Here is a 27,363-nt window from a genome sequence, read left to right as displayed (position 1 = left end):
TCCCAGGGTGCAACCCGCCACCATCCTGTGCACTGTCTTTTGGGAAGTTATGGCAATGCATGGTGAGGAAAAAATGAGTCATGAGGGATAATAGGTAGCAAGGGGTCAACTTTCCAGTGTGCAACTTTCTCCATCCCATAATGTCACAAATAGCCCATAATTTTCACAGCTTTTTAAAAAATCCCATGAATCTGCACAGCCCTCCTCACTGTCCACCATCTCTGACAGAAGCATGGAACCTGCACAGCTCTGCACAGAACGCACGCCAATCCTCCGGTATTTGCAGAACCGCAAGAAGAACAGAATCAGCAGGGAACATCACAATTTTATGGAGGACAGATTGCTGTGGGACATAACAAGAATCAGTTCAACTGTTTTGGTGACATTCATGGAGCAGTTGCAGATGGTGGAGCACTGCTTCTGGGCCCGAGAAACAACCACTGACTGGTGGGATCGCATCGTAATTCAGGCTGATGATGAGCAGTGGCTGCAGAACTTTCGGATGTGCCAAGCCACGTTTCTGGATCTGTGTGCTGAGCTTGCTCCAGCCCTCCAGCGCAGGGACACCAGAATGAGTGCTGCACTGAGAGCGAAGAAGCAAGTGGCAGTCTCAAACACCAGATTGCTACCAGTCAGTGGGTAATCATTTGGGAGTTAGAAAATCGACTGTCGGGGCAATTGTCATGCAAGTGTGCAGGACCATTAATTACCTCCTGCTACGCAGGATTGTGACTCTCAGCAATGTGCAGGACATAGTGGATGGATTTACAGCAACGAGGTTCCTGAACTGCGGTGGGGCAATAGACAGCACATGTATCCCTATTTGGCACCAGACCACCTTGCCACTCAACTGAAAGGACTACTTTTTTCTGATTATGCAAGTATTGGTGGATTACTGGGGTCGTTTCACCAACATCAGTGTTGGCTGGTCAGGAAAGAGCGTGATTCTCATAGCTTTAAGAACATAGGATTGTTCATAAAGCTACAAGTAGGGACTTTCTTTTAGCACCAGCTGATTACCATTAGCAATATTGAAACGCCAGTAGTGATCCTGGGGGACCCAGCCTATGCCTTGCTCCTCTGGACATGAAACCATACACCGGCCACCTCGACAGCTCCAAGGAAAGATTCAGCTACTGACGCAGCAAGTGCAAAATGACAGTTGAATATGTTTTCAATAGATTGAATGGATTCTGGCAGTGCTTACTCACAAGATTGGATTTCAGTGAAAAAAATATCCTAGTGGTTACTGCTGCCTGCTGTGTCCTGCATAATATCTGTGAAGCAAAGGTGGGAAAGTTGCCATTGGGGTGGAGGGCAGAGGTAGAGCAGCTGTCTGCTGCATTGGAACAGTCAGACACAAGGGTGATTACAAGAGTTCAGTATGGAGCTGTATGGCTCAGGGTGGCTTTGAAAGAGCACTTTAACATTGAGCCATAGTCATGCACTGTGATGTACTGTGCTCTGCCTGGCTCTGCAGTGTGGGGGCCTGTTAGGAAATGTGTGGTGCTTGCTGTACATTTATGATTATTACACTGTTTGCCACTGATTCTATGAGTTTTGTATCATACTGTACGGAAACCAGTAAGTGGTTGCTTTCAGTACTGCTAGAGACTCTGAAGCATATGTTCTGAACTAATAAAGATGAATTATTCTCCAAATAATAGAATTTGAGTAACAAAACCAATACAAAGAAAAATCTGTGCAATTTAAAAGCAAATACATTAAAAACTTAATTAATAGAACAGAACTTAACAGGGCGAAAGAATGTTCATGTCCATTTTAGCTACACATACAGCAACTGGGGCTTTCATAGGTTAGTGCATGTGAAGCTGTGGTTGTTTATGGCTCCCGGGGTGGAGTGATAGGGTAGGGATGCCCAGTCACCAAGACCACGTGGAATGCTGGGGGAAAGAGATGTAGGGAGGTGCTATAATGGAGTTCTCCAGACACTGCAAAAGGAAGTGAGCTGGGATTGTTGAACCACTAGGTCCACAAGAGTTTGCAGCATCTGTGTTTGCTGCTGGAGAAGCCCCATTATATCCTGATGCATCTCTTTCTCCTTTTCCTATTGTGACTCTTGGGCCTGTCTGCTCTTTCCTTCTCCATACAGTCTGCAATATTCACCCTCCAGGCACTTTGCTCACAGTCTAATGCAGCCCTGGCTTGCAGAATCTCACTGAACATGTTATCCTGAGTCCTTGTTTTGCTCCTTCTTATCTGACACAGCCATTCCGTCAGTGTGGAGGGGGAACCCCTCAAAGCCACAATGGCAGCAGCTACAGATAAAACACACAGAGGTACTAGTGTTAGTATAGTCACAAAAGAAAGTGAACGTTAAGATTCAGAACTCCCTTCCCTCGCTCCCCTAGAGTGTTAAACCAGACATGAATATTGACACTTCTGCTTCGGAGTGCTTGTGCATGGCACCACTCACAGCACCAAACATGGTGAGCATGGCCCAGCATGGGTGAGGGAAATGAGACAGGAATTGCTCAGTTGTTTAAAACCATGAGTATATGGCAATGGCACTGAACAATGGCACCATTGTCCACAGGTGATAGTGATTTTAGCGGAGAGTAACAAAGGCACAGAGAGCACAGCTGCTGCTGACTTCCCAAAGATGCTCAGGTCCATATGCTGCTGGCCTGTTAACATGGGCAAGCACCATTGCAGTAATCACGACTGGCATGGGAAAACATCCTACCTCAGAGGAAGAAATAAGGCTGCCCTGCTAGAAATCTTCAGGAAGGGAGTGCAGAATACCTCCATGAAAGTTTCATTATGAGCTCTCTGGAGGATTCAAGGGACACCTGTGTACATACACAAACTGCTTCACATGGTCCACCCTGCCTAACTGTACAGGGAAATGAAAAGCACATGAACAACTCTACATCTCTTTGTAGTATGAGTAAATTTAATGAAACGTCGATAGCTGTGTCCTGTTAAGTTGGGGGCTTCATTAGTACATCACCATAATGGGAAATACATTTACACACTTATCCAAGGTTTCTTCCCCTGCATTGGGCTTACCCTGCTCAACTGCCAGGACTCACTGGTCTGCAATCAAATCTCAAACAGGCTCTGGATTGCGGCATAGCTGTATGCCCACAGCTGCATATCTCCCACCCTCCTCCTTTTACTCCTCCTCCTCATTCACGCTGTTCATGCGAGGGACCTGTGACAGGCTCTTCAAAGGTATCCAAGGTTGTCTGCGGGTGATGGGGTGTCCACCAAGTATGGCTTGCAGGTCTTTGTAAAAGCGGGAGGTCTGAGGCTTGGCACTGGATCAACTGTTGGCCTCCCTGGCCTTGTGGTATTCCTGGTATACTCTGCTTTCATGCAGCACTGCTGCTGATCCCTGCCATACCACTTCTGCATCCCCTGTGCAATCTGCTCATAGGTGTCCACATTTTTATGGCTAGTCTGTACTGCACCTGTATAGCCTCTTCTCCCCACAGGCCCAGGAGATCCAATACCTCTGGTCTACTCCAAGCCAGAGCATCTCTGAACGTGTAGCTGGCATGGTCAGCTGGGCAGTTGCATACAACAATGATGAGCTGGTAAGTGTGCTTACCAAGCTGGACAATCATGAAAAGGTATTTCAAAAACTCACAGGACTTTAGAGGGGCGGGAGGCCTTCAGGTCTCCAGACCCCTGGGGAATAGAGTTCAACAGAGTGGTCAGTGTCAGGCATTATGGGACAGCTGCAGGACTGATAGGGTTAACATAAGTAATGCAGTGTCAACACTTGTGGTTCGTCAACCCCAGTACATTACCCTGCTCACCACTGCTTGGGGAAGTGGTGTTACTGCATTTCTGTAATGGGGCACTTACATTCAGTCGGAGACAAATTTAAGTGTAGATATATGTGCAACTAGGTCGATGCAAGGCAAGGTTGACCTAACTTTGTAGTGTAGACCAGGCCACAACCAGGTGAAATTTTATTATATATCTATATATAACCTCTTTTCTCTTGGCACTACCTCCTTAGGTGATCTGTAGATCTTCCTTCTTTGGTAGTGTCCTTGTTAGTTCTGGATATATCATAAGGAATTCTGTAACTCAACTACTACTCTTCTGGCAAATGTATTTATTGGGTTTAATTGAGAAGACAGTGCACTGAAAGTGAAAGCCAGACACACAACTAATTTCCACTGATCAACAATAGTCAAAAATAATGCTCTTCTCTACTTCTGAAATGATTGCCTTGTGAATCACTTAACATTAAGTTCCCTAAAACACAGCTTATAGGTGGCTGGGAAAGGAAAGAACATTTGATAGCTTGCCAAACAAATGACTCATTACAATATGGGAAGAACTCCTGTAGAAGTGAAACCAAGCAACCTAATTGCCTGACAAGGAGCTGGAAAATTTTAATAATATATTTACTAGATGCAAAGTAGTGGTGTGCATTCATTGAAATTGGCAGGATGCATTGTTATATTTATGCCATGTAAAGATGTGTAAAAAGCCGTGGATCTTCTGTGTAAAGAAGGCTCATCGTATAATTCCAACCCTCTGTACTCCTAACTTTCTTTTCCTGCCTCCCACCTCAGTACTTTTATTCTTGTTCCTTCACCCATGCTTTCCTCAACTCATCCACTCCACCATTCTTGGGCCGTTCCCCCATAAGATAGTCAATAAAATAAACTTCAGATCATGGCTTTCCCAACCTTCCCCTGATTGCTTTACTTTTTAATTGTATGTACCCCTTTTTGTCCACCATGCATCTTTCATCTCTTGCTTGTAAGCTGTAGCTCTTACTGTGAAGTTGCACAGTGCCTGACCTCGATTAAGGCTTCAGTGCTATTTTAATATTCGTGTCGCGCTGGCTGGAGTGGCTCCTGACCAAAAGAGACAACCTCAGGGAAGACTGTTAAAAAGCAGGGCAGACGCCCCAAACTTGTTGTTCTATAATTACATTTCACCAACCCAGTAACAAATGTGAACTCCTAAAGCACTATAACAGTCTTACCATGGAGTCAAAGATGGTTGCCTTGGGCATTCCAGTCTATCTTGCCATGCAGGCAAGCTGGATTATGTGACAGATGATCACTTTACACCCAAAATCACAACAATATTCAAGTTTCTGCCAGTCTCAAAGGACCAGTCTCTTACCCCAGATCAGTTGTACTCCTATCTCAAATGAAGGCAATAGCAAATCGTGTAATAAAACAAAGTTTTATTAACTTTTTAAAAGTTCTTGAAAAAGTGAAAACAAGAAACATACAGACACAAATGAGTTACAGTCTTGGATTTAAAAAGGTAATATACGCTTCTATAATAAGCAGCTCTATATGTGCCCTAGGACTGACCCATGCCAAGCAGCATGGGAATCGCTTGCTTATGTTTAGGAATCCTTACCTCTTAGACTCCAGATGCATAAAGATCCAGTTTGTCCTTGTCAGGGATTTTTATCCCCTTGTCCCCAGAGTCTACACTGATAGAACAAGTGTCGGCTCCTGATGCCTCTTCATGAGAGTGGGGTGGGCAATCAACAGTCTTTGTCCTTTTGATGTCTTACAATGGCTCATTTGGTTTCAAAGGCTCTTTTGTCTGAAGGACTAGCACTTTACATTAATTAATACTTCTTTTCCTGTTTGAGGCCAGTTCTATACTACAGACCTACTACGTCCATATAACTGCATCACTCAGGAATGTGAAAAATCCACACCCCTGAGTGACACAGTATATTGATCTTAACCCCTGCGTAGAGAGCGCCATGTCAACCGGAGAGCTTAGTGCGGAGATGTATTAACTACGCCAACAGGAGAGCTCTCTTCCATCAGTGTAGGAGAGTCTTCATTTAAGTGCTACAGCAGCATAGCTGCAACGGTGCACCTACGCCAATGCAGTGTAGACCTGCCCTGAGTTACACAATAGCAGATGTTTACAATGCAAACAGTCAATATAACTTTATACCATGGATTGCAGTGGCTGTAAGTGAAGGATAGCTCAGTGGTTTGAGCATTGAGCTACTCAACCCAGGGTTATGAGCTCAATCCTTGAGGGGGCCATGTAGGGATCTAGGGCAAAAATCTATCTGGGGACAGGTTCCCCCTTTGAGCAGGGGGCTGGGCTTGATGACCTCCTGAGGTCCCTTCCAGCCCTGATATTCTATGATTATAAGAAGCACACGGAATCTTTTTCAAGGGGATAAGGCAATACACCGTGTTTACTGAGAGTACAGTTTAAATATCAAAATCAGCATATGCTTACACATACACACAAAAGGTTCTGCAGCTGGATCTTATAGTTACCAGTCCTTTGTTTTGCTCGGTCAGTTCCAGAGGCCAGCTGAAACTGCACATGAAGGAGGGAAGCTGGATCTCTGTCGAACGCGTCCGAAGCTCTGATGTTGATGCAGAACAAACCCAAAGTCCCATGGCAATACACCCTTCTTTTATAGTAATAAGTTCCCATACAAGTCTATGGATCTTGCTGTGGCACACTGGAGCTGTTAATCACAAGGTAGTCAAGGTTGCTCTTAATCAGCATTATTTTGAGTTGTTACCGGGAGGATCCGCAGCTGTTTATCTCGTCCTTCTGGCTGAGCTCCTTAGCTTGTCCTTGGAGTATATGCCTTTGCTTTAGGGTCGTCAATCTGCCATCAGGGTGATTCTGATAATAAAGTTGGTGCCTCTCAACTCCTTCACTCCCCTCTCAACCATCCAGCCCATCAGTACTGGTGCCTCCCGTCTCTTCTCTGTTAATCAGTATGCCATACATTCTTCACTCACACACAAAACAGTAAATGATTTCAAAGGCAAGAATTATAGCCATAAAACTTCTATTCTTCTAAGAACAATCATTGACATAATCAGCAAAGAATAAACTCAGAACAATTTCTTCTTACTAATTCAAAGCTAGCAAAATGGAGTACAAAGCAAAATAAGCAAAATGGAGTACAATTTACATAAGACAGTTTTTCCCCTTTAGGCTTTTGGCCTACATTGTCCCCCTTTTGACCCTTTAATATCAATATATGAAATGGGTCACATCTCGTGTAATTGCTTTAAGGCAACGTATTGCGAAGCAATTTGGGCTTGTGGTTTTAATTTGAGGTACATTCTTTTCATCCAACAGCACATAAAGACAAACATTGTTCCATTTGTACAAAGAAAACAATTATGAGATGAATCATAATATTTAAAACTGATGTCCATGAGAGGGACCAGCCTCTAAAAAGGCCATACCAATGGTGCACCATCATTTGTTGAGCTTGGGTGGATACTTTCAGAATTTCAGTTAGTTGGTGCAAAATAGCCAGACTTCATGTTAGTACTTTTGTCCGGGTTGCTGAAGTTAATTGACTAATCTGCTTATTCCTTGCAAGCCATTGCTATGAGGTGGTCCAATTAGCCCCCAAAGAAAAATTAAAACTCAGGGCATTATTGGTATCTACTAGGTTAACATCCTTATTTTTATGAACCGGAAAATAGTAAGTCATGGTGGGAGTTCGCAATATTGTCACATTGCACATACATTGTTGTACAGGTGGCCTTTGAGTATACTTTTCCTGCCACACAATTTTTTCCAGTCCAATCATACAAACATAATTTTTCCCATCATAGTATACTTTGGTGGTGCTATTAACCAATTCATCCCAGTAGCATGTTGCTAAATTTTTTATTTGCATGGAGCAATGCTCCTCTAAAATTGGCAAGGTGGGGCATACCCACTGTCAAGTAGTCCATTTTTTTACACCCACAGGGCGATCACTGATTTCTTCTTTATTATTTAAATACATTCCTGCCAATCGTGGGGCGCAAATATGCCTTCCCTGTAGGATTGGGAGTGCTAAGAAAGAATACAAGGTTTTCAGGTATCTGGCAGGGTGAATCCGCATCACCTGGATAGCTATGTGTCCAGTTAGGGTGTTTGTGTATACGTCTGAGTCCATAGGCTTATACCATTCTGGAACATAAGGGAGGAGAAGATTATTTCTATGTCTGATGAGAAGGGGAGTTAAGGCAGACACATCCTTGGCTCAAATCTAATCCATCTCTCTTCTGTTAAAACAATGGCTAACAGCGGTTGCTCAGACCACCATAAGGCTATAGCTATTTTATCAGCTATGTCTCGCATAGTGGCATAATAAGCCCAAAATGTAGATTGATGTGGTCCCAAGTGTGCCACTGTAGATTTAACGTATCCACCCCTCTCTGTACCAACTCAGTGATTTGGTGTTCTTGCCTTTTTGCTATTTTATGGTGTAAAGCTTCTACCACACAGGTTTGTTTTTAATGCTTCCAGATCCACTGAATTTAATATTCCTGTTCCAGCTCCTCTGCCTCCCAGTATAGCACTGGCTAGATCTCTCTTCCCACAAAGGGGAGAATGTTTTTGTTTCAAGGAGCCATACCAAGCGTTGAATAAGGGGGTGCTGTATGGTGCACATTTGGGCCATGTGATGGTTACATTATCCTTTATCCAATTAACTGTGATGTGTAGCGTTGTTATCATGGGTGCCATGTATGCCTTAATTGGTGGGTTTTTTAAAGTAAATGTGGGTAGGGTCTTTCCATGATTGGAAGGCCATTTAATAGTAGCACTGTTATGTTGCCCACAAAAATAGTTTTGTTCACCCACACTAATCGTGTGCACCTCTAATGGTCCTGGTGTGAATGGTGGAAAGGTGTGTGAACCAGGTTCACTGGGTTCACAAAAAGGATTAAAATCCATAATTGGCTCCGTAGGGGTTATCACTTCAATCACGCAGTCATGATCCTCATTGGTTATATTAACTCGGGCTTGCAATGTAATTTGTGTGAAGGTCCCATACAGGGTATTGTTATGTATGGGTATTTCCTGAACCCTGTTCCACTCTGTCCAATTAAACCATTGTAGTCCCCAATGTACATGTGTTATCCCTGAACCCCAAAAGCTTATGAATATCCCCCAAAATAACATCTTACCCTTAGCAGGTTTCTGGCAGGACTCCCTTAGGATCAGGTAGTGTGCGAGGGAATCTCTATCGGGAGGAATTCACGTGATTATTGGCAGGTATACTTCTAGTCCATATTAAATATAATATGTAATATAATAGAAAATATATAAAATATTAAATATAATTGTGTAATAATTAAACACAAACAAATTAGGAAAACAATTTGATCTGTGACACATGAACCCACTTAAGTTTGCCATCTTTTTCAATATGGTACACTAGGGTCTAAGATGGTCACCTATGGAATAGGGACCTGTCCACTTAGAATCCAGGGCATGATCCTTTTTCCCTAGCTTTAAATGCATTACCTGGTCACCGGCTTCCCATAGCTCAGAGTCGGTGGCTTTTTGCTTGTACAGTTTTGTATTCATTTGTTCAATGGCTTGATTCATCCTATATTGTAAGGTAGTTTTGTCTTCTTGTTTAAGCCACTGAAAGTAGTCATGCTGGGTTGCCATAGGGTGTTCTTCAGAATCTCTAGTGAGGCATTCAGGATTAATCATTAACCGCATCAGGTGCCAATTTGGTACAGCTGGATTTTTGTCTTCAGCCTGTCACTGCTGCAGATGGTAGCCAGGATCAAGGGCAGCTTTTCAGGCCAGTTCTTACTAGTGTGGTCTACCACTTTTTGCAGTGCCTCTTTAATGGTATGATTCATTCTTTCCACCTGTCCTGAGGATTGGTGTCGGTACGGAATATGAAACTTTTGTTTAATTCCCAAAGCATGCATCATCATGGTAAAAATTTCCCCCACAAATGCACCCCCATTGTCTGCATCTATAACCTTGGGGGTCCATACCTACACTTCTGTAGCCTTGGTAATTTTATTTTGTGCTTAAATTTTATGTTCATCATTTTTTTCCTAATATAGTATTTGCTTTAAAAAAAAAAACACACAATACACAACAATGCTAGCAACAAGACAAGACAAACAACACAAAACATATTTTTTGTCGTGACAGTAGATCCATGGTATTCAGAGTTGCTTCACAGCTGGTACCATTTTTTTTGCACATGCAGCATCCTACACTGTTCATAAGGTCTAAACACCAAACACATTCTTACAACTCTAATATTTATCTTAACAATACTAACACCCAGGTAAGTCAGACTGGTTTCCAGCTATGTATTTGTTAGTGTTCAGTGAGGCCCTGGGCCTTCGCATGAGCTGGCACCTGGTCTGCCAGCATCACAGCTAGTAACAAATAGTACTGGAGGATAATATTTTCACAATTTCTAGAGATCTCTAATGGAGCCACTGCTTGAAATGCACACAGGCCATGGTTACACAGGAAAACCCAATGCTACAGTCCTCAGCCTAATACACCTATCAGGTCTGTCTCTGTGTGGCTCTTTGAACCTTTTGCCAGCAGTGACAGTACAGTTGGCTGATTGTCTTGCTGCTATTGTGTACCATTTGCTGGCTTCACTCAAGTGACTCCCCTGAGGATTTGCAGAATACAGTATAGGAGTTGAAGGAGTTGAATACGCTTTGGGACTCTTAACCTGCCAGTACTTCAACCTCTTTCTCTCTCGCTCTCTCTGCATGGGGATTTTGGCTCACAAACACACATACACCAAGGAGGGAGGCGAGGAGGAATCCTGTTTGGAATAAATTCACAATGCAGCTATTTCATTCGTAATATTGCTTTATATTGTCAGCATATTAGCTTCTGTGCATGGAGTTATTTCCAATTTTGGGGTGACACCACATCTTCGTGGAATGTTTTCTGTTTTCTGCTCATTTTTGAGTACCATGAGCCTAAGAAATGGATGGTTTTGAAAGGACTTGTTCCCTTCCAGACACCTGTCTGACCAAGGGGAGTAAATCAGTCTTTTTAAACTCTCAACAGTTAACACTGATAGCAGCTGCCCCATCACAGATTTTATAGGTAGATATAAATAAGATGTACACAATATATCGATTAGCATAGATCAATGTATTTAACTAGTTCTTCTGTAATATACTGTGTTTTCTCTTTTTCAGGCTGTTTTTATTACCATATCTTAGTTATCTGGATGTTTCCTTCAATGATATTAGCGTTATCCCTCATGAAATCAGGAATCTCAGGTATTGATACATAATATACACTGGAACCAGACCTATGTGTAAAAATATTGTGAGCCTATTAGGAAGTCGATTGTTATTAGTAAATCTGGAGTAACACTACTGATGTTCATGGATTTACTCTGGATTTGCACCATATAACAGAGATCACAGTCTGGCCCACTGCCCTGTGACAGGGGTCTGATTTTTAAAATTAAATGCGTGTCCAGTTGCTTAAATATCATGATTATGCTTGTAAATCAGGTAAATTCACACAAATTATGATTATTTGCTAATCGTGCCTATATGCATGTGCACTTGCCTAATTTGCATGCATGATCCCTGTAATTGTATGCCCCCATATCATGTAAACCACATTGTCATTCCCAGAATGTGCAAGTGAAGGTGTGATTGCAGTGCAGGTAGGAATACCTGCGCTAGCTTTAATCCAGCTAGCATGGGTAACAACTGTAGTGACCATGTGGGCGCAGGGGTTTTAGCATGGGCACTGGAGTACATACCCAGGATCCCCTTGTACGCTGATTGCTAGCCCATGCTCCCACTTCTTCACTATTATTACACATTAGCTAGGTTAAAGCTAGCACAATTATGTCTGCCATGCCACAATTACACGTTCACTTGCAGTGTAGACATACCTCCAGTGTGTTTGTGTGTGATAGGCAGGAGAGGTTAATACTTTGGCTTCATGGAAATGATACAGTAGAAAATTTGTGTCAGACAGAAAAGGTTTTTCTGGAAAAAAAAACATATGGAATTAAGAACAGGAGTACTTGTGGCACCTTAGAGACTAACAAATTTATTTGAGTATAAGCTTTCATGGGCTACAGCCCACTTCTTCGGATGCATCTGTAGCCCACAGAAGCTTATGCTGAAATAAATTTGTTAGTCTCTAAGGTGCCACAAGTACTCCTGTTCTTTTTGCAGATACAGACTAACACGGCTGCTACTCTGAAATATGGAATTAAGATACCTTTTAGAATTAAGTTTAACACCTTTGGGGTATATTGTATTAAAAGCAATTGTATATGTGTTATTGTGGCATTGTATGTACCTTCTCTAGTAGGGAGGGGGCTGCTAATATACTTCTTCCATTATAAACCCTTTGAAGCCACCCTCTGGAGAGGTTCACATATACCAGTTCAGAGTGGATTCTCCAGGGACCAACAGACAAAGAAAGGGTTTTTTGGATAAACAGCCTGGTTTTAAACTGGCTCATGGCCTTCTTCCTGAGCCAGCAAACAGACAGGACCTGTGTTCCAGGGAGGGCCCCAATTCTTTAGGGCAGTGACTCTCAACCTTTTCAGACTACAGTACCCCTTTCAGGAGTTTGATTTGTCTTGTGTACCCCCAGATTTCACCTCACTTAAAAACTACTTGCTTATAAAATCAGACATAAAAATACAAAAGTGTCACAACAGACTATTACTGAAAAATTGCTGACTCTCATTTTTACCATATAATTATAAAATAAATCAATTGGAATATAAATATTGTACTTACTTTTCAGCATATAGTATTGTGGCAAAGTACCTGCTTCTCCTCAGCTGACTTAGTCCCTTTTTGCCTTGGAGACACAGGCTTGGGCAAAGTAAAAGCCTTCCTAGTCACGCAGGGTCTGGCTGATCCTCCTCTCAGTCAGTCCCTTGCTGTTTTTCTCCCCTTCTGGAGACAGAATGTAGTCTCCCTTGCTGGAAGAGGGCAGAGCCTTGCTGCGCCTATTCGCTGGCTGCTTCTCTGCTTCTCTCACTCCCCCCCTGTTTCCCTGCCAGGGAGGGTTTAAAAAGGTCACCAGCAATTGGGGCCAGCTGAACCAAATTAGTTCCCTAGTAACCCCTGTTCCAGCTGAACCTAATTTCTCATGGCTGTCTCTCCTCAATGGATAGGGAGAAGCCTTTTAACCCCCCCTGGGACTAATTCCTACCCCTCCCTTTGTAGCCATTTTGCCTGGGTTTGCCACATATCACCCGCCCCGCTCAACACTACGGGGTTGGGCTACTTGGGTCGGAAAGCAGTGCACCCTCGACAGGCCATGTGCATTGCCATGTTGGGTTCCGGACCTATGTCGTACTTAGAAGTGGAAGGGTTGAAGCGACAGAAACCATCTTGTTACTCTCGCATTTTTGTCCTTGTTTTGGTGCATCCACTGCAAAGGGGCATGGTCCGTGACCAGGGTAAACCTCCGCCCAAGTAGATAGTAGCGGAGGCTTTCTATGGCCCATTTTACTGCCAGGCATTCCTTCTCCACTATGGCGTATTTCCGTTCCCTAGGTAGGAGCTTCCTACTGAGGAAGAGGATGGGGTGTTCGTCATCTCCGACCATTTGTGAAAGCACCGCCCCCAGCCCTACTTCAGAGGCGTCCGTTTGTAAGATAAACTCCTTCCCCCAGTCCGGAGCTACTAGTACGGGGTCTGTGCAAAGGGCTGTCCTCAGATCGGCAAAAGCGGCTTCGGCTGCAGCAGACCATTTTACTATGTCTGGGCCCCGAGCTTTGGTTAGGTCTGTTAACAGGCATGCCCTGGTGGCGAAGTGGGGAATGAACAGTCTATAGTACCCCACTAGTCCCAGGAATGCTCTGACCTGTTTTTTCCGGAGTGGTCGGGGCCACTTCTGTATAGCTTCTAACTTATTGAGTTGGGGCTTCACCACGCCCCTCCCCACTATATACCCAAGGTACTTGGCCTCAGATAACCCGATTGAACATTTGGAGGGATTTGCAGTCAGTCCTGCCTTCCTCAGGGTGTCCAGGACTGCTTCTACCTTCTCCAGGTGTGTCTCCCAGTCGGGGCTATAGATAATGATGTCGTCGAGATAGGCTGCCACATACTTTCCATGGGGTCGTAACAGTTTGTCCATTAGCCGTTGGAAGGTAGCGGGAGCCCCATGCAACCCAAAGGGGAAAACAGTGTACTGATATAGTCCTTCTGGAGTTGCAAAGGCCGTCTTCTCCTTGTCGGCCTTGGCCAGGGGGATCTGCCAATAGCCCTTGGTAAGGTCAAGGGTAGACATAAACCGTGCCTTTCCCAATCGGTCAATCAGCTCATCTATCCTGGGTATAGGATATGCATCGAATCGGGACACCTCGTTCAGCTTGCAGAAGTCATTGCAGAACCTCATACTGCCGTCCGGCTTAGGCACTAAAACCATGGGACTGGACCTTTGACTATGAGATTCTTCGATGACTCCTAAGGCCAGCATCTTCCTGACCTCTCTCCTAATCTCTTCTCTCTTGGCCTCCGGGATCCGGTACGGCTTGATGTTCACCTTCACTCCGGGCTCTGTGAAGATGTGATGGTGAACCTCAGTCGTCCTGCCTGGTTTTTCCGAGAACACATCCTGGTTGCGTTCAATCAGGCTGATCACTTCTGACAGTTGTTCCGGAGTCAACTCCGAGGATATTCCCACCAGGTCGGGCTGGTTGCTTGTAGGGGATGGTGCCCCCAGTGCAACCACCGGAGCTTCTCTATCCTGCCACGGTTTCAGCAGATTTATATGGTAGATCTGCTCCAGCTTCCGGCGACCTGGTTGTCGGACCTTATAGTCGACTTCTCCTAGAGCTTCTATTACCTCATATGGCCCCTGCCACCTGGCCAGGAGCTTGCTCTCCGCTGTGGGTATGAGCACCATCACCCGGTCCCCTACCTGGAACTTCCAGGTCCTCACTTGACGATTGTAGTACGTCCGTTGTGCCCCTTGGGCCTTCTCCATGTGTTCGTGCACAAGGGGAGCGACTCGGGCTATTCTGTCCTTCATCCCCAGCACATGTTCCACAACGTTTCTCCCCAGGTTCGGCTGTTCTTCCCAGTCTTCTTTAGCCAGGTCCAGTATGCCCCTGGGGTGGCGACCATATAACAGCTCGAAGGGGGAGAATCCAGTGGAAGCCTGAGGGACCTCCCGCACAGCAAACAGTACATAAGGCAGGAGGGCGTCCCAGTCTTTCCCGTCACGACTAATCACTTTCCGCAACATGTTTTTCAATGTCCTATTAAAACGTTCAACAAGGCCGTCGGTCTGGGGATGGTAGACCGATGTTCTAAGGGTCCGTATGTGGAGCATGGTACATAGGTCCTTCATCAGTTTAGACACAAAGGGGGTCCCTTGGTCCATCAGGATCTCCTTAAGTATTCCACTCTGGAAAAAATTTGGACTAATTCTTTGGCTATGGTCTTGGACATGGTATTCCATAGGGGTATGGCTTCGGGGTATCGAGTGGCATAATCTAGCACTACCAAAATGTACTGATGGCCCCGGGCTGACTTCTCTAATGGCCCTACTATGTCCATAGCTATTCGCTCAAATGGAACCTCGATAATTGGCAGAGATACCAGAGGGGCCCTTAAGTATGGTCGAGGCCCATGTATTTGGCATTCCAGACAGGAGGTACAATATCGCCGGACTGCCGCATAAATGCCAGGCCAAAAAAACCTCTGTAGGATCCGGTCAAGGGTCTTATCTACTCCTAGATGGGCCCCGAACAGATGACTGTGGGCCAGATCCATTACCGCCCTCTGATGCTTCCGGGGGACCAAGAGTTGTTCTATAACTTGCTCTTGGACCCGGACTACTCTATATAGTAGATCTTTCTTAATCATGTAATATGGCCCTGGGCCCTTAACTCTCCCCTCCACTGGGACCCCATTTACCTCGACTACTTCCTTATGAATATTGTGGTATATGGGATCATTGGCCTGATCCCGCCCAAAATCCCCGCGTGCGGTCCCCATTGACCAAATTCTGGGGGGTCTACCTCTGTCTCCCCCTCAGGGAGAGCCCCTGGGGAACCAGGCCCGACGATAGGGTTGTTGATGGCCGACCCAGTCCCGCTGTCAGCCAAGCCCCTTCTTTCCCCTGCCAGCGTAGACTTCTGGTACTGGGTCAGGATCCTCGTCCCCCTCCTTTTATCCGCCCTCCGTTCCCTCTGAGTCTTCCTGGGCTTCCCCGGCAGGGAGAATAAATCCTGGCTAAGCTCATGGAGGGCTGGGGAAGGGTCATCTATCTGGACCACACCTTGGGCCCCAGGGTCATTATTTTCTTCCATCTCGTCCCCGGGGAGTAGGCCATCAAACCCCGGGAAATCTCGTCCGATAAGGACAGGGTAAGGGAGTTTCGGAACTACTCCCACCGTCAACTTAGTGGGGTTTCTGAGAATTTCTATGCTTACGGGGATGGTTGGATAATAGTTGACATCCCCATGCACACAGGATATTCCCGAGCGTTTGGCCCGGGATAGTTGGTCCTGCCTGACCAGCTTCCCCGAGACTAATGTGATTGCACTTCCCAAGTCAATTAATGCTGTGGTCTCTATACCGTTCATCTTAACGGGCCTAGTGTATCTATGCGGGACCATCGCAACCCCAACCAGACTTATTAGATCACATAGTCCCCCTATATCTCCCAGTTCACATTGCATAGGCTCTCCTAGATTTGGGCATTGGGCAGCAATATGCCCCAATTCACCACAGGCATAGCATCGGTACCCCGCTTGGGGCAGCCCCCTATTTTTCGGGCTGCTGGGATTTATCCCCCAAGTCATTCTCCCCCAGTCCTCCAGCCTCTCCGGGACTGCCAGCTGCTCTCCCGCCTCCTTCTTCCCCTCCATTGTCCGGCCTGGCGCTAGGGCAAACCGGGGCCTCGGCGCAGAGACTGGTCTCCGATTATGGCGCCTCCCTTCCTCGGTGGTCCGAGAAAGTTCTTGGGCTGTTACGTGTCTCTCTATGAGAGCAACTAGTTCATCACAAGAGGAGGGATCATTTTGGCAGACCCACCCTCGTATGTCTGGCAGCAACCCCCTCATGTACCTGTCCAATACCAGGATTTCCACCACCTTCTCCAGCCCATGGGTCTCGGGGTGGAGCCACTTCTGGGCGAGGTGTATCAAATCAAATAGCTGGGACCTTGGTGCTTTGTCATCCCGGTATTTCCACTCATGGAAGCGCTGGGCCCTTATGGCCGGCGTCACGCCTGTCCTCGCCAGGATTTCCACCTTCAACTGGGGGTAATCCATAGCTGCTTCTGTGGTCAAGTCAAAGTAGGCCTTCTGGGCCTCCCCACACAGGAATGGGGCCAGGAGGCCTGCCCACTGGTCTTGGGGCCATGCCTCCCGCAGTGCCATCCTCTCGAATGCAAGGAGATATGCCTCTATATTGTCATCTGTAGTCATCTTCTGCAAATAGTTGCTTGCCTGTAGCAGCCGGGTCCCCCGGGCCCCGTGGGTCAGCGTGGCCAGGGCTTTCAGCTGGTTCACTACTTCATTCAGGGTGGCTCGATCTTGGGCTGCCTGGATCATCAGCAGCTGGTTTGTCTCCTGTTGGACACATACTGACTCTTGCTGGGCCGCCTCCTGTACTCTGGTAGCCTCTTGCTGGGCTGCAGTGGCCTGTAACAACGCCTTCACTACGTCCTCTTTTTTTTTTTTTTGGTGATTTACCTTGCCCTGAAATGGCTTGCCACAGAGCCACACTCACTAGCTAGCTAATCCCACTTCTAACACCACGTGTGGCAAAGTACCTGCTTCTCCTCAGCTGACTCAGTCCCTTTTTGCCTTGGAGACACAGGCTTGGGCAAAGTAAAAGCCTTCCCAGTCACGCAGGGTCTGGCTGATCCTCCTCTCAGTCAGTCCCTTGCTGTTTTTCTCCCCTTCTGGGGACAGAGTGTAGTCTCCCTTGCTAGAATAGGGCAGAGCCTTGCTGCACCTATTCACTGGCTGCTTCTCTCACTCCCCCCCTGTTTCCCTGCCAGGGAGGGTTTAAAAAGGTCACCAGCAATTGGGGCCAGCTGAACCAAATTAGTTCCCTAGTAACCCCTGTTCCAGCTGAACCTAATTTCTCATGGCTGTCTCTCCTCAATGGATAGGGAGAAGCCTTTTAACCCCCCTGGGACTAATTCCTACCCCTCCCTTTGTAGCCATTTTGCCTGGGTTTGCCACAGTATATAGAGCAGTATAAACAAGTCACTGTCTGTATGAAATTTAGTTTGTACTGACTTGGGTCGTGTTTTTATGTAGCCTGTTGTAAAACTAAGCAACTATCAAGATGAGTTGATGTACCCCCGGAATACCACTGCGTACCCCCAGGGGTATATGTACTGCTGGTTGAGAGCCACTGCTCTAGGGAAGGGTTGGAAGGGCAAGACCCACTGAGGCCCCATATGACTGTTGGCATGTTCTGAGCTGAAGCTGTGATGAATTTGTTTCTAAAAGGCAACCCTTAATGTGGGGTGTTGAAGGACTGCTCCTTCCAGAGCCCATGTTAGGGCTGGGGTGAGGACTGGTCAGTTTATTAGCATGTGTGTAGACAGGGCCAGCTCTAGGCTTTTTGCCACCCCAAGCAAAAAAATTTTGGCTGCCCCCACCCCAACCCTGGGCTCCCCCCCACACTCCCCTTCTACCCCAGCCCTGGGCTCCCATCCCCCACCTGCACCCCCTGCCGCCCCAGCTCTGGGCCTCCCTCCACCCCCCCTCCCCCTACCGCCCCAGCCCTGGGCTCTTCCCCTGACCTGTACCCCTGCTGTCCCAGGCCTGGGCTCTCTCCCCCCATCCCTCCCACCAGTGCCCCCCCATCCACACACCCCCTGCTGCTCTAGCCCTGGGCTCTGCCCCCTCCACCCGCACCCTCCTTCTGCCCCAGCCCTGGGTCACTGGTAACTTGCTCCCAGGGCGGGTCATTCAGCAGGAATTTTGGATGTACACAGAACACAGACAGGAATGGTTCCCATATGGTTACAGAGCTGCAGTAAAGTGGAACAATTTTCAGCTTGTGTGATTGGAGGATATCTGGATGCATATTATAAGACTGTCCTCCATAAATGAGGAAAAGTTGAGGTGCCTTTATTATTCTTTTGTTCCACTCTTTGTTTCTATGGGGAATTTGCCAGTGCAATATCACTGTTTTCCTTTTAAACAAATAAAACTTAAAAAAAAAAAAAAAAAAGGCAATGGCTGTTGAAAATAGCAATTCCAGTCCTAAAAACCACTGGGAAGCATTTCTTGCTCAATTTTATCCTACTTTTTCTACACAAATTACAGTGGATCAGTATATTTGATTTGGGAGAAATGAAGTAACAGCTGCCCAAACTGAGCTTGAGCACTCCTGAATTTTGAGGTGTTCAAATCTGGAAGGCAGGTGCTAGATTCCCTTTCTGAATATTAGCCAAATCTGGAAAGGAAAAGTCAGTTTCTGCTTCCATACCTCAGACGTGGAAATCCTCCTATGTGCCTGGTAAGAACATAAGAAAGGCCGTACCGGGTCAGACCAAAGGTCCATCTAGCCCAGTATCTGTCTACCGACAGTGGCCAATGCCAGGTGCCCCAGAGGGAGTGAACCTAACAGGCAATGATCAAGTGATCTCTCTCCTGCCATCCATCTCCATCCTCTGACGAACAGAGGCTAGGGACACCATTCTTACCCATCCTGGCTAATAGCCATTTATGGACTTAGCCACCATGAATTTATCCAGACCCCTTTTAAACATCGTTATAGTCCTCGCCTTCACAACCTCCTCAGGTAAGGAGTTCCACAAGTTGATTGTGCGCTGCGTGAAGAAGAACTTCCTTTTATTTGTTTTAAACCTGCTGCCTATTAATTTCATTTGGTGACCCCTAGTTCTTGTATTATGGGAATAAGTAAATAACTTTTCCTTATCCACTTTCTCAACATCACTCATGATTTTATATACCTCTATCATGTCCCCCCTTAGTCTTCTCTTTTCCAAGCTGAAGAGTCCTAGCCTCTTTAATCTTTCCTCATATGGGACCCTCTCTAAACCCCTAATCATTTTAGTTGCCCTTTTCTGAACCTTTTCTAGTGCTAGAATATCTTTTTTGAGGTGAGGAGACCACATCTGTACACAGTATTCGAGATGTGGGCGTACCATGGTACTGTATCTAAAGCTGCCGAAGTCCCCTAGCAGAGCCTCCCCTCCCTTACTTTTCATTTTAAATTCTAGCAGTGAGCTCTCCATTCACAGCAAGCTGCAGCATGAGGTTTCAGCTACCATACTCCCTCCCCCTCCCTTTCCTGTTGATAGCAGCCAAGGGAATGCTGGGAAATGTAGTTATTTCCCTGCTCCAGGGCTGGCTCTATAGGCAGGGAGCTAACCAAGGAACTACAGCTCCCAGGGCCCCCTGTTGGTTCTCAGCTCCCAGGCTGGATCCCTGTGGGCTGCCGCCCCTGCAAATGGGCTGCCCCAACCACCTGCTTGCTTTGCTGGTGCCTCGTGCCACCCCTGTGTGTAGATTCTTTTATTGTTTTAATATGTTTTTTCTGTAATGCTTTGAACCTTAAGAATAAAGTAGGTTTGCATGGGAAGTGCTGTATGATACCTTATAAGTGCAACAATTACACCTGTTAACCATCCCTAAAGAGAAAGCACATAGGTGCCATGGGGCAACTCGTCTGTGCTGGGAGTAACACAGTGAAGGCAGGGAACTGTGCAGCCTGGAGATACTCCAGTCAGAAGGGACCAAGATGTGGGTCTCTGCCCAGAACAGCTAATGACTGGGAGAGCCGGTAACTTGAGAATGGTTGCCCTTGCTGGACTGTAAAGGGGAAAAACAGGTGCAGTTGCCCTAAATTGTGACACTAGGCAAAAGGAATTTTTTCCCACAAAGGGTCACTCTGTCTCTGGTTTTGGTTAGAAAGTTTGAGAGTATATCGGCAGCTGTTTATATGGGCAGAGGGAGGGCAGATATTGAAGTATACCTACATGTTAATAAGCAAGAGTGTGAAATTAAGAACATACACACTTACCATTAAGTTTTTGAGAAATCTGATGATGGCCTATGTGTGTGTTTGGACACCTGGCTTAAGCATTCAGTTGGATACACACACAATCCCTTATTTCCAGTTGCATTAGTTGTTTAAATTGTACTTCAGAAAATAATTCTCTTTGTGCACATAATTGCATCAACACTTAAAATGTATTTTTTTTTAAACTTAGCCTTCTATACATGTGCCCTCTTGGTGCAGTAACTCAGCAAGTGGGAAGTAGGATATGTATACAATTATAGCTGAGATGAATTGTGTACATAATTTGGTGGTCTTTAAAATTACAGGGCACTGGAATATCTGAATGTTGAAGGAAATCAGCTGTGTGCTTTGCCTTGTGAGGTTTTGAGACTTCCCCTGAAACTCCTTAACACAGAGAATAATTTAATGCATCCCTTCTTATGGAAAGAAAACAGCCAGAACCAACCACAGAGACTTACTGATCTGGCTGCCCTTTGCTTCTCCAGTAACAAGATGTGGCAAAGATATACTGAGATCTCAAAGGATATTCAAGAAATATTAAACAAGTAAGTGACAGAAATCTCCAGCTGCCACTCTGGCTTCCATGGGAATTTTGGTTACACAAGAAATGTACCAATGGCCCCATATCACTTATTCTGGCAATGTCAGAAGGACGCCAGCTTTAGACCTGGTAATGTATACTTTCTCCATCATGAAACCACCTCTGTAGCTCTCCACTGTAGGAGCTGCATGCCATGCACTGTGAGCCACAGAATAAGCTAAGAGAAGTTATTGACATCTTCACATTAAATTACAATAATGCTGATCAATAATATTGCTGTTACTTATTGGTCAATATATAACAAGTCCCATGCAGGTATACTAAGCTATGTATCTCAATGCATACCAGACCTATGTATTTTTGATAATACACCTCTACCTCGATATAACGCTGTCCTCGGGAGCCAAAAAATCTTACCGTGTTATAGGTGAAACGGCGTTATATCGAACTTGCTTTGATCCACCTGAGTGCGCAGCCCTGCCCCCCCCCCCGGAGCACTGCTTTACCACGTTATATCTGAATTCGTGTTATATCGGGTCGCGTTATATCGAGGTAAAAATGTACATGGAACTGTACATTTAATCAAACATCATGTGCAAATGATTGCTTTGATCCATTTAACTAGCTTAGGGTTCTGTACTGCCACCTTTCACCATAGTATATTCCAGCTGGAAATGTTTGCTGCAGCCTCATGTGGAGGTTGTGCACTGAACCAGTCTGTTCAAGAGAGAGCTGTGAGCTTCAGAACAACCTAAGTTGAAAAAAATACCAGCTCAATTTCTGGGAGTGACAGCACTATCTCCACCCATCCACTGCATCTCTCTATTTTCACCTTGTCTGCCTCAGACTTCCATTTCTCCTTCCCCACTGGAGCCATCCAAGTATAACTACACCCTTAGGGCTGGAGTAATTACCCTCTTGGAATAGAGAGCAGCCTACACCACAATGTAGTTCAGGAAGTGCAGGAACCTTCCATAACCATCAGTCTCAGAATCAATGTGAGGCCAGCTAGATCCCTTAATTTCTAGTTGAGGATGCAGAAAGTGAACTGGAATGTACTGTGTGTGTAGAGTCATGTGCAATGTTTCTGACTCATTTTTCTCTCCATCTTAGCTGTAGAGTCTGTGACTGCTGCAAAGGACCCTTGTATGGTCAAGGACTTCGTCTCATTCGATCTTGCAGGAACATATTTAGATTCCGCAAACTTCCTTTTCTCTTTAATGCCTGCTCACCATCCTGTTACAGCAGCTTCATGTCTCAGACTGACTCTTTGACTCGAATGCTTTATGGAAATTGATCTGGGTTGCAGCAGAGAAACCGGTGATATAATGCAGTTAAGAAATATGAGGTCTTGTAGGTCATGTTGTACAAGAAAATAGCTTGTGATACTGGAATGTTTAGGATCACTTTCTCTGTGCAATTATCATATACTCTTTAAACTGCTTTCTGGCCTAAATGTTCTATTTTTATTTGGAAAGGAGTCTTTGCCTGATTAGGTTTGTTTGGGATCACTCACTAGCCTTCTCGTGTGCTGTGTAGACATACCCATAGTTCCCAGAGGAGTGTGGACGTAACCTGGCTTTGATTTGAATTGAACATGATTAAAGTATGCTAGTAAAACTGCTTTTTTCCACTGGTATAAAAAATGCTTTAAAGTGCTTCACTATCTGCCACAGACAAGATACTAATTTGGCTATTAGTAATTGTTAAATGGCACAATTACAAAAAGGTGCCTCTTGAACATGTCTGCAACCCAGACTCAATATACTGTTGGTAATCCAGGTGCAGAGTCTGTATGTGGGCTAAGATTCTCAAAAACAACTAATCATTTTTTGTCAACTGGAGACACTTCAAGGAGGCCTGATTTTTCAGAAAGTGCTGAGCACTCAGTCCGAAAATCAGACCTTGTTAAATTGTCTCAAGTTGGCACCCAAAATCACTAGTTGTTTTTGGAAATCTTGGCCGTAGTGCATGTTTTATTACAAATAGCTTTGATAAAGGAAATTCACGCTAAAGTGAAATTTGCTAGATAGTGTTCTCATTTATTTGAACACGATACAGACTCCAATAGTCTAATGTCTGGCCGATTACATGTATGTATATGTTTGTATAGTCCTTAATTTTGTTAATGTGAAAACCCAAGCTAGGAGATTGCCAAAGGAACCCTGTAATTTGTATTTAAAGGATGTTTGGGCTATGCCTGTTTTTAATAACATTGTATATAATGTGACATTGTCAAATACAAAACATTGGTTGGTGGAAAATGTTTAATAAAAAATTAAACTTGAGGGCAGGAGAAAAATTTGCTCTGCAAATTTCAAAAGATTGTCAGATTTCCTAAGTAGGAAGTCTGAATTTCTTCACCCTCAGTCGCCAGTTTTCATTTGATGGGCTTGCTCTCCTCAAAATAGCTAGTAGCAGCAGCAGCAGCCAATAGGAGCACATGGTTTTGGTGGCATCTGTGGAGAGACCTTTTATGGCTGATGTCTTTCCCCAAAATCTCCTCTGTTTCAGGGAAGTATAGTCACAGCAGAAATGCTCATAGTTCAGTATTTTGCTTGTTTGAAGTTGTAATGGTGTGTTCATCCCACACAGGCCATGAAGGGGTTTGTGTGGGCCTGAGAGACCAATTTTAACCCACGTGGTTGCAACTGGAGGGTGAGCCAGACATAATTAGAGAAGAAGCCAAACTGGGTTGTGGTTATTAGAAAGAGAGGGAACCCACCGTAGAAGAATGCTGCAGGGGGAGAAAAAGTAAGTCTTTAGTCACTCTCTGGGATTAGAGAGACCAGGACAATTGAGGAGTAAGACCTGGTATCCTTGCCTGGGTGTAGGGAAGGCTGGTATATGGCCAGGAGAGACAGGGAGCAGCCACTGGGGTGGAGCTGGTTCTAGAGGTATGCCCTGAAAGAAAGCAGCATATGGTCTTCTAAGGAGGGAGTCCTGGGAGTCAGTCAGGGAATTCAGCAGGGAACTGAAAGAAGGATGAAAGGTCAAGCCCAAGGAAGGCAGAAGTGGGGTTAAATTTTAATTGTGGGTTTGGGATTTTGTTGGGGGATTCCAGGTGAGGGCCCTGAAAGTAAGAATAACGTAGAGAGGTTGTAGGGGAGAAGGCATGAGTGAGGCATGGGAGGGAGAAGTCTAAGGTCTGTCTGCACTACAGACCTATGTTGGTATAATGACATCACCCTGAGCGACATAGTTATACTGACCTAACCCTCCCATCAATGTAGCTACCACCTCTCAAGGAGGTGGATTAACACCCACAAGAGAGCTCTTTCCTGTCAGCTTACAGCAACTTAAAGTGTTACAGCAGCGCAAGTTGGCCAAGGCAGCGTTTTAAGTGTAGACGTGCCCTAAGGAGGTGACAGCAAGAAGTCTGGGGCCGTGAACTTTGCCAATCTGTCCTATGGAGTAGGAGGGCTGGGTTTCCCTACCAGCCACTGGTAAAGTGGTGTGAAGCCCTGAGAAGGGGGCCAAGGATAATGGAGAGCCCTGAAAGAAAGGTGTGAGGACTACAGGATTTTGAGGACTGAAGATCTTTTTGTCAGCATATTTGAACTTTTATTTGTTGGACTTTGTTACCCCAAAAGGGTGAGACTAAACTGATCTGTACACCTGGGGGAATTCTGCACCTAAAAATTCTGCACAAAATAGTCTGCAAAATTCTGCATATTTTATTTGTCAAAATAACACAATATAATCATGCCACTTTCAATTATTTTGGTAATTTATATCAAAATTCCTGTCGACAAGTAAGTCTGTAATAATACAGACAACAAAAAAGATTCAGGAAATGTTTTCTGACAAATAGATTCCTTACTAGGCATATTAATAGAGAACTTTGAGTAATAATTCATTTAAACGACTATACAGAAATGTATTTCCAGCACCCCTCAGAAGCAGTGCAAAGGCTTGGGGGAGTCAGGGGTAATGGAGGAGCTGAGGGAAAGGGAAGTAAGTGCTGGGAAGGAGCCTGGGAAAGAAAGTGGAGGGTTGTTGGGTGCAGGTGAGAAATGTATACAAGTTTTTTTGGGGGGGGAGGGATTGTCAGGGAGTTGGGAGCCTCCCCCATGCAGACCCTGGATGACTGCTAACTGCTCCCGTTCAGTCAGGCACATTTGCTCCTGTGCCCATGTGTCCCTGCGCCCCCACTTCAGCCACTCTTCCTCCCTCCATCCCCGTGTGTCCTTGCACCCCCCCACTAAGCTTCCCTTTCTCCCCATATGACTCTGTACCCACACTCAGCCAACTCCAACTCCCATGTATCCCTGCACTGCCACTCAGCCAACCCCTACCCTCACGTATCCCTGCACCCCCACTCAGGCCCTGTTCCCATGTGGTCCTGCCCCTATGCCCCCCATCTCCATGTGTCTCTGCACCCCCAGCCCCATTTAGCCCCAGTCTATGTGACCCACCCCAGCAGCCCCGTGTGCCCCGCTCTGTCTACCCCCCTCCCCATATCATATGCCTCCTCACCTGGCTCTGCAGGCAGGACGCTGTGAGAAACAGCCACTCCTCCTCCCTATTGGCTGCTGGCTGCTACAGTGAGCCAGCTGCTCCCTGTTCTGGTGCCACAGCAGCCCCTGGTGGGTGAGAGTTGTAACTGCAGCTCCTTTTAAGCAGAATCTATTTTCTGCGGAGAAAAAATAAATCTGTGGGGGACATGAAGTCTGTGTGTGTGCAGTGGCGCAGAATTCCCCCAGGAGTAAACATGGCCAGAGGGACAAGTGATGGGAAGAGAGCCCAACACAGGGCTGAAGCAGCTGTCAGCAGGGGGCTCCAGATGGGGAAAAGCCTGTTACACCACACCCAGCCACAAGGGGGCACACCAGCAGTGAAAGAGTGCTTCAGCAAAAGGCTTCCTCTCCCACTATATCCCCAGATATGTTTTCAGCCTTGCTTATTTGAGCAGTCTAAACAACTCAACAAAGCGGGCCTGATCCTTAGTTGTAGATGATCAGTGAACTTTATTAATGTCAATGGAACTATGAGAGTTTACAACAGCTAAAGATATAGTCCAGTTTTTTTTTCCAGAGGTGGCAAACTATCTGCCACACCCTTAAACTGGGCTCCTAAAAGATGAGGTGAACCAAAAGGAACATTTTCAAATGTCAACCGACTTTGGGTGCTCCTGTTTTTGGTTGCCCAGTTTAACACACCTAAATCCTGACTTTCAGAGGTGTGGGGTAACTACATTTGCCACTGGTTTCATTTGGAGTTGGGAATGTTTTTATACTGCTGAAAAAGAGACCAGGGAGGACTTAAGGGCCGGGGGGGGGGGGGGTACCCAGTAGGGCAGGCTAGACAACAGTTCCATTTTGCAACAGATGTTGAGGCTTTGACATTTGTTTTCATTCTGATTCTTGAAATCTTTCAAGAGAGATTGACCAATGCACCCGAGAACAGCCTGGAGGTTAGAGCACTCAGACTCAGGTAGAGCAGCAGCGTGAACCCGTGTCTTCCCCATTCCAACCAGGTATGTGCCTTACCCACCCAGCTAGTGATTGTTCTGGGGAAGTGGCTTTCTTGTTTTGACCAGAAATTCTATTTTGGACCTGAGACCATATTGTCGAAACAGATAAGTTCCTGAAAACCATTTCAGCTTTGACAAATTACATTTTTCTATGGAGAAAAAAATGTTGTCAGTTAACTTTCCATCAGTTGTCATACCCCAAACCTAATGAACCTAATATTGATACCTCTTTTTTTTTAAAGTTTGGACCATGTAACTCAGTGGTGGATTTAGAGTTTGTGGGGCCCTGTGCGCAGCTTCATTTTTAGCCTCTGCCCCTTCCCACCAGGGACCCAGCCAAGAAAAAGAACATTCTCCTTATCTCTCGCCCCCGTTTTTCATTCTTTTTTTCTTCTTCATCCTCCTCCAATATTATAAGTAATGGGAAGTAAATGAAAATAAAGTGAGGTAGGCAGGAGGGAGTGTGGGGGAAGGGCTCTGGGAGGAAGTTTGGGTGCGGGCTCTGGGCTTGGGCAGGGAGTCGGGGTGTGGGAGAGGTGAGGGCCCCATGCCACCTCACGGTTTGCTTCATCGTAAATCCG

General features: G+C 45.6%; 1 protein-coding gene and 1 long non-coding RNA gene across 7 annotated transcripts in view; one reads left to right on the top strand and one right to left on the bottom strand.

Moving 5' to 3' along the window:
- LRRC63 (leucine rich repeat containing 63) overlaps positions 1 to 23,695 on the top strand; it is a 59,577-nt gene extending 35,882 nt beyond the window's left edge. The window contains exons 8-11 of one of the 6 annotated variants that reach the window (XR_005583715.1): positions 6,288 to 6,474; positions 8,928 to 9,009; positions 10,941 to 11,024; positions 21,071 to 21,102. Coding sequence is in view for 5 of the 6 variants with exons in the window: in XM_039484904.1 (XP_039340838.1) it covers positions 10,941 to 11,024; positions 21,071 to 21,310; positions 22,420 to 22,603 (508 nt within the window). In the remaining variant the exon portion in view is untranslated. Of the gene's footprint in view, positions 1 to 228; positions 1,529 to 6,287; positions 6,475 to 8,927; positions 9,010 to 10,940; positions 11,025 to 21,070; positions 21,311 to 22,419 lie in introns of those variants that run through there. The other 5 variants (XM_039484904.1, XM_039484885.1, XM_039484893.1 and 2 more) reach the window with 5 other exon arrangements.
- On the bottom strand, positions 6,148 to 12,700 carry LOC120370372. The gene is made up of 3 exons (XR_005583718.1): positions 12,522 to 12,700; positions 8,922 to 8,977; positions 6,148 to 7,920 (listed from the first exon to the last, which is right to left on the bottom strand). It is a non-coding gene; the product is annotated as an uncharacterized LOC120370372 (long non-coding RNA).
- Positions 23,696 to 27,363: the final 3,668 nt, after the last annotated feature.

Source organism: Mauremys reevesii, linkage group 1 (genome assembly GCF_016161935.1).
Source record: "Mauremys reevesii isolate NIE-2019 linkage group 1, ASM1616193v1, whole genome shotgun sequence".
NCBI classification, from domain to species: Eukaryota; Metazoa; Chordata; order Testudines; family Geoemydidae; genus Mauremys; species Mauremys reevesii.
This window is presented reverse-complemented; position numbering and strand designations above follow the sequence as displayed.